The sequence below is a fragment of the Myotis lucifugus genome, unplaced genomic scaffold (assembly GCF_000147115.1).
Source record: "Myotis lucifugus unplaced genomic scaffold, Myoluc2.0 scaffold_229, whole genome shotgun sequence".
Lineage (NCBI taxonomy): Eukaryota > Metazoa > Chordata > Mammalia > Chiroptera > Vespertilionidae > Myotis > Myotis lucifugus.
Window position 1 is genome coordinate 1,432,049 of NW_005871277.1, and position 7,638 is coordinate 1,439,686.

Here is a 7,638-nt window from a genome sequence, read left to right on the forward strand (position 1 = left end):
TCAGAGGCTCTGTGGGGGGCAAGGCATGGTGGAGGCAGGATCTGAACCCGGGCCTGTCTCCCTCTGGCTCCTGGACTCCTTTCGGGGGCTGCTCTGCCCCTAAAGGGGGAACATAGAACGGACCCTGTCTTTGGCTAGATGGATGATGTTCTGGGACTTCCCCTGGCTCCTGCTGACTTCCCAGCCCTCATTCCCTGCTCCTTCCTTTTTTTTTTTTTTTTTAATATATTTTATTGATTTTTTACAGAGAGGAAGGGAGAGAGATACAGAGTTAGAAACATCGATGAGAGAGAAACACCGATCAGCTGCCTCCTGCATACTCCCCACTGGAGATGTGCCCGCAACCAAGGTACATGCCCTTGACTGGAATCGAACCCAGGACCCTTCAGTCCGCAGGCCGACGCTCTATCCACTGAGCCAAACCGGTTACGGCCCTGTTCCTTCCTTTTGTCCACGTCTCCTCCAGCCACCGGGCCTTTATCCAGGCTGGTGCTTCCCCCGGGAATGCCTCTCAGGGACTCTCCTGTTGAGACTCCGCTGGTTCACGGCCAAGTCCTCTAGGACCCTGCCCTGACTCTGTCTCTCGGGACCATCTTTGCCCCGGGGTCCCCGAGCACCTAGCCTGCCCCCTCTCCTACCCCAGACCCATTTCTGTTTCTGAAAAGTAATTTACATAAATGTCTTTCTCCCTGGAAGTCTTCAAGCTCCTGAGGGCTGGGCTTCACCTCTGAGACCTGCTGGGGACAGCGCCCGATGCCCTACAGGAGTTCACGCAGAACATCTAGAACATTCATCTGCTGAATGAATGAATGGATGAATGAATGCAGGGGCCGCTGGCCCATTGGACTCCTTAGGTCAGCCAGAGGTCCCGGGTCCAGGGCTACGACTGACCTCTCAGTCCTCTGAGCCACTTGGACTCCTCTGCCTCAACTTTCCCCATCTGTGAAGTGGGGCCACAGCTCCTGCTCTAACCACTCCGAGGCCACTAACCTTAGAATGTCATTGCTGAGGGAGCCCAGAAAGCATCCCACCCACCCTGCAAATGGGCAAACTGAGGCCTGGAGGAGGCAGGGGCCAGACAGTGGCTGCCATAAGGAGCTCCCTGCCCCAGCCCGGACCCTCCGGCAGGCCTCGCTCATGCTCTGCCTTACACACACCCCGGCTCCCACTCTGCACCCCGAGCCTCGGAAAACCTGAGTCACAGCTGGAACCAAGGACTGGGAATTTCCCCCTCACGTCCAGGGGCCTCCGAACCGCCTGACCTCCTCTTCTTTGGGGAAGGGTAGGACCCCAGCTTGCTGGGTTTTTGGGGGGGCGGGAGGGGCGCTGTGGGACAGCCCTGTCTGTCTGTGTGCCCCAGCCTACCCTGGGGACCATGGTCAGGGAGGAAGTGCCCCATCTGGGCTTCCCCGGAGCGTGGAGGGGGCGCCCGCAGGAGTGTGAGCGAGGGGGGATGTGTGTGGCCCAGCACAGCCCCACCCCTCCCCCTGTCCCCACCCTAAACCCCTTAATGAAATCAAGCTGGCCCCGCAGCCAGGGAGGGGGGAGGGAGGGAGGGGGCGGGAGGAGGGCGGGGCGGCCGGCCCAGAGCAGCCGGGGCACTGGCACGGACTCTCTCTCGCTCCACCTGGCGGGAGACCAGGCCTGTGTGCGGAGGGACTGGTGAGTCGGGGTCCCCTCCTGTCCCCTCCTCTGACTGGGGAGCCCGGGCATGTCTTGGCGTTTAGGGACTGGGGCCGGCGGGAGTGCTTTGGGGGGGCGTCTCTAAGTGTGTGTGAGTTTGGAGGGTGTGCTGGATGCTGTGTACGTGTGTGATGTGCTGAGGGCCAGGGGTGCGGGACGAGCGTGCCCCCGTGTGCACTGCGGCCTTGCCGTAGGGATGCGTTGTTCTTGCGAGTGGACGCCCGGGAGGTTGCTCCCAGGGTCGGCGGGTGGTGGTGTGGCTGGGACTGTGCCGTCCGGTCTGGGGGGATCCATGGGGGGACGGGGTTGTGATGTGCACGTGTTGTCGGAGAATCAGCCCGTTGTGTGTTGTGTGTCTGTGCTGGCGGGCCCGGCGAGCTCTCGGGGTGCCTGATGTTGAGTCCGTATGTTGTGTGTCTGTACGTGTATTGTGTGTCCATGCTGCCGCTGCTGTGTGTGTGTGTGTGTGTGTGTGTGTGTGTGTGGTGTGAGCCCTCAGGATCCCCATCCCTCCCAGACCTCCCTCCAGGGCCCTGGTCCCTGCCCTCCGCTGCCCCAGCAGGGGCCACAGCGCTTCAGCCAGACCCCTCCCCCAAGGCCACTAATTGAAGCCAGGTTTTCCTGGGCCGCCCTTCCCCTCTGGCTACCAGTCTCTGGGTGGGGGTGGAGCAGCTGCCGGGGCCCCTCGGCCTCGGGTCTTGGGGTACCTAAGTCTTAGGGGTGGATTTGCATCCTTGGCATCGGCTGGGCCGTCACATTTTAAAACAATAAACCCTGTGACGGCTCTAAAGAGAGGCCCTGCTCCAAGCGGGGGTCCTCCCCTCCATGTGGCACCCACTCACTGACACCTACTGAGCTCTGGGCGCTGCGGTCTGATCCTGACAATGTTCCCGGGAGGCGGCCTTATCCCCACTCTACAGACGTGGAAACCGAGGCCCGGAGATGACACCGGGACACAGTGGGGTTTTCTGAGAGGCCTCTCCGTTCTGGGTTCGGTTCAGGGCTCCTGACAGGCTGTGAGACCCTGGGCAGCTGATCCCAGTTTCAGCCCAGTTCCCTCGGGGTAAAACGAGACGGTTGGCCTGACCCCAGCTGTTAATGGCCAATGAGTTCCCGAGTCTTGGAACAAATTCGGACCCGGGAAGGAGGGAGGGCAACGGACGGGCTGCGGCCATTTCAGAAATGCCCGGGCCAGTGCACCCATTCCACGGATGGGAAGCTGAGGCCCAGAGAGGGCAGGGGCTTGTTATGTGGGGTCACACAGCGATCACCTGAGAGGCCCAGCCAGCTCCCACACTTTGCCTGCATATTTCCTGGGGGGTCACGAGGGGTGGCGGGGTGTGGGGGCCTCTGAGAGATGGGTTCTCGGCCTTTGAGAGCCAGAGATAGTTTGTGTGGCCTCTTTCTCTGTCCTCTGCCCCCCTCACCCCAAGGCTTCAGGGCAGGGAGCACTTTTCTCTTTCCAGCTCTCTGTTGTGCATGTGTGCATGTATGTATGCGTGTGAGTGTGCATGTGTGTGCATGCATGTATATGTGTGTGTGTGTGTGTGTGTGTGTGTGTGTGTTCCTAGATTCCTCGGCGATCAGACTTCAGGAGATTTCACCCACCGAGGTATAAAAGTCGGCCTGTCCTGGAGGTGGGGGGAGACAGTGAGCAAATGCACATCTCGGGTGAGGATTATCATTTGTTGACTTTTGTGGGGAAATGCTGGCTGGCCCTGGAGCTCTGCTGGGGTAGCAATTCGGCTGCTCCCCTCCCCAGCATGCCCCCAATTTACAGATGGGAAGAGTGAGGCCCCGAAGAGCCGAGACGGAGCCCAGATTCTAATCCGGCCTAACCGGCCTCCCTGCTTTGCCGCCTGCAGACCTGCAGCGAGGGGACTCCACAGTCGGCCCCTGGGAAAGCCCTGGGATTCAGCCACCGCTGCTCATGGCTGAGGTCTGTGGTGAGAAGCTCAGCTGCCACCACGAGGGGTCTCTCCTGGGGCTTGACTGCAGGCAGAGGCAGGGTGGGGACTGCTGCGGCTTAGACCCCGAGATCAAAGCTGAGTAGGACCTTTGCTACAAGTGCCCGTGAGAGGGGGGCCGAGAAGGCTCCTGCAGTTCATGTAGCATCTCAGACCTTTTCCCAGCTGACAAGTGATGCCAACCAGAGGGCGTGATAGATAGATAGATAGATAGATAGATAGATAGATGATAGATAGATAGATAGATAGATAGATAGATAGTTAGATGATAGATAGGTAGATAGATGATAGATAGATAGATAGATAGATAGATGATAGATAGATAGATAGATAGATAATAGATAGATAGATGATAGATAGATAGATAGATAGATAGATGATAGATAGATAGATAGATAGATAGATGATAGATAGGTAGATAGATGATAGATAGATAGATAGATAGATAGATGATAGATAGATAGATAGATAGATAGATAGATGATAGATAGATAGATAGATAGATGATAGATAGATAGATGATAGATAGATAGATAGATAGATAGATAGATAGATGATAGATAGATAGATAGATAGATGATAGATAGATAGAACACTTGGGTCACACAGAGGAAGGCTCAAACCCCAGCTCTGACACTATTGTCTGTGTGTCCTGGGGCAAATCACTGTCTGTCTCTGAGCCTCAGTTTCCTCCTCTGAAAGCAGACGACGGGCAGCGCCGGCCCCCAGGGCTTCCGCAGGCTCGCACCCACAGAGCGGCTCCGAGGAGGGCCTGTGAGGAAGGCACTGACCAGCTCCCCTAACAATGAGCCCTGGGCAGTGTTGCCTCTTCCTCTGCCCTGGAACTATCTTTTGTTTTTGCCATCTGAGCCACTTTGTCCAGAGTCAGCCTCAATGAATGGCACTTTCACTGAGAGGCCCGGCTTCCTTGGAAAAGCCACTACACGGCCCGGCGCCATTCCTACCTCATCTCCGAGTCCCCCCGGTCACCGTGAGGTCAGCGCATCACCCGTGTAATGAAGCGGGGCGTCTGGCCCAGGCACTCAAGGGGACCTGCGGTCAAGGTGTGGGAAACCTGACTTCCTTCTCCAGCCTGGGAACTTGCTGTGTGCCTTTGGGGCTGCCCCTCGCCTTCTCTGGGCCTCTGTCTCCCCATCTCAGTTCCCCGAGAGCCTCAGATGCGATCCTACGGCTTTTCTATCTTGGAGCCTCTAGCCCCACCCAGTGTCAGGGTCCTGGGCCCTCCACTGGGTCAGGATGGGGTTCTCAGGGGGGTGACCTGGGGCCACCGAAGGGGGTCTCTGGGTTTATCTGAGCGCCTAGCCCCACTCAGGTTGGCAGGGAGGGTCAGTAAACCAGAGCCATGAGGAAGTTATTAGCTAGCCGGCTGTCTGGGCCAGATAGGGTCTGAGGGTTCATGTTGGGAGCAAGTGAGGTGCAGGGCTCAGCTGGTCCCCATTTAGTGGTGGGACTCAGGCTCCAGTGGACTCCAGCTTTGTCTCAGGCACGGGGTGGGGGTGGGGGTTGGGGGGTTACTCTGCAGCCTCCAGGTCCTGCTCTGAGCCTTGAGGGGAAGTTGGCCATGGGGCAGATGCTCCCAGCATGCTCCTGGCATGCAGGCCCTCTGCTGAGCTCAGAACACGTGCAGGCTTCAAAACCTATGACTCTTCCCGAGAAGGGAAGGCGACCCCAGAGGGGCTGGGGGCTGCTGGGGAGGGCTCCCCATAAGAGCGGGGTCCGCTGACAGTTCCTCAGTTCCTCACTTACTCAGCCCTGCCATCTTCAAGCCCCTGTTCTTCCTTGGCACGTCATGGAACCCCCATCTGAGCCTCAGTTTCCATACCTGGAAAATGGGCGAATAATAGCACCTCCCCCATTGGGTGGTCCTCAAGAGGCAATGAGAAATTCCACGTCAAAAAAGGTAAAAAAAAGTTCCTGGCACAGGGCAAGCAGTAAAAGGCTAAATTATTACCATTAATTCAAGTCAGTCAAGATACATTTATGGAGCACTTGCTGTATACCAGATACAGGGCCAAACCCCGAGGATGCTGAGATCAATAAGATTCAGACCCTGCCCTCCAGGACCTCAGAGTGGAGTGGGGGGGGGGGCAGGCGTGAACCCCACATAGGAAGGAACGGGGGTCCTTTGTACCACGCAGAGGCTCAGGCCTGAGGAAGGAAGTGACTTCATATTTCCTGCACCTCCTCGGGGTCCCCTAAGACCCTGAGTCCCCCCCTGACCTCTCTCTGCCTCGCTCGCCCACAGGTCCCGGGCAGCATGGTCTCTGCCATGGCCCCCCGCCTCATCGTGTCGCTGCTGCTCCTCGTGAGGGTCCTGCCCGCCGTGGCCCACTCCGTGCCCGTGCAGGTGTCCTTCCTGGAGGACATGGGGGGCAGCGGGGAGGCCGATGACTCCTCGGCCTCCTCCCCGAGCCTCCCGCCGCCCCGGACCCCGGCCCTCAGCGCCACGTCGGTGGGGCCCCAGCCCACGCCCCTGGCGGGCCCCAAGCCCCCCACCAACTTCCTGGACGGCATCGTGGACTTCTTCCGCGAGTACGTGATGCTCATCGCCGTGGTGGGCTCGCTGGTCCTCCTGGTCATGTTCACCGTCTGCGCCGCCGTCATCACCCGCCAGAAGCACAAGGCCTCCGCCTACTACCCCTCGTCTTTCCCAAGAAGAAGTACGTGGACCAGAGGGACCGGGCCGGGGGCCCCCAGGCCTTCAGCGAGGTCCCCGACAGGGCCCCCGACGGCCGGCCCGACGAGGCCCTGGATTCCTCCCAGCAGCTCCAGGCCGACATCCTCGCCGCCACCCAGAACCTCAGGTCTCCCACCAGGGCGGCCCCGAGCGGTGGAGATGGAGCCAGGATGACGGAGGGCAAGTCAGAGGAAGAGCAGCCAGGCAGCCAGGAGGACCGGGACGCCCCGGGGTGTGGGGTCCCCACGGAGAAGCCAGGGGTGACGGAGGGGCCATGCTCAGGGCTGGCAGAGGGGGTCCTGGGGGTCCGAGAAGGTCCAGGGGAGCCAGAAGCGGCTCCCTCATTAGCCCAGGAAGCCGGGGACCCAGCTGGGCCCCCCCAGAGTCCCTGTGCTTGTGGCAGTGTCACCCCTAGCGTCTAACAGGCCCCCAGGGCTGTGGCCCTGACTGTCTGGCCCCTAGGGGTCCCCTCTGGGCCACCCCCAGCCGCAAATCCCAGCGTGTCCCCTCCTACAGCGAACAGACACTGGTGTCCGCTCCACCCGGGAATCTCACCAAGTTCTAGAACATCTGCCTCCGCAGCCCCGAAGGGCTACATCCCAAGCACAGCTCCTGTGGGGAGGCGGGGCTGGGGATGTGTCCCCCTTACAACCACGTCGATTAGGAAACACAATTGGCGGGTCCCCCGTGACCGGGCCAGCATCACCATCGAGGTAGAAACGTAAACCGATCAGCTAGGAGTTTTGGAAGATTTTAACCGGGAGACGTGGAAGTGGCCGGGGCGGGTGCGGCTAGTGCTACGGCAGAAGTGGGCCCCTCACCTGCTCACCTCTTGGCAGGTACGAAAATGAGCATTTCCCAAACTGGGTTCCCTGAGGTACCCTGACAGGTACGAAAATGAGCATTTCCCAAACTGGGTTCCCTGAGGTACCCTGACAGGTACGAAAATGAGCATTTCCCAAACTGGGTTCCCTGAGGTACCCTGTGGAAAAAAGATGTTGGCATCCAATGAATTGAGGAAACGCTGCTTCTCGACTCCCCGCACCCCCTTAGACCACCCCAGGGCTCTGACAAGTCCTGCAGTCAAGGCCCCGGGGAATCTGGTTTCTGGTTTCACAGCCTTTCCCAAACTGCTTTTGACCAGGGAGTACTCTCGTTATTATTATTATTATTATTATTATTATTTTTTAGCAGCTACAGTGGAAACTGCTGCAGGGCGCACTCTGGAAATTACTGCTCTCAGTGTTCCAGAAGGTGCCCCGCAGCGTCTGGTTGGTCTGGGGTGTGGGA

At 58.9% G+C, this 7,638-nt stretch overlaps 1 protein-coding gene across 1 annotated transcript; it reads left to right on the top strand.

Moving 5' to 3' along the window:
- The first annotated feature begins 1,580 nt into the window (after positions 1–1,580).
- TMEM119 (transmembrane protein 119) lies at positions 1,581–7,583 on the top strand. Its single transcript, XM_006109724.3, is given in 3 exon segments — positions 1,581–1,662; positions 5,917–6,313; positions 6,316–7,583. Coding segments are annotated over 2 exon segments (840 nt in total). The 5' UTR covers positions 1,581–1,662; positions 5,917–5,928; the 3' UTR covers positions 6,771–7,583.
- The last annotated feature ends 55 nt before the right edge of the window (positions 7,584–7,638 follow it).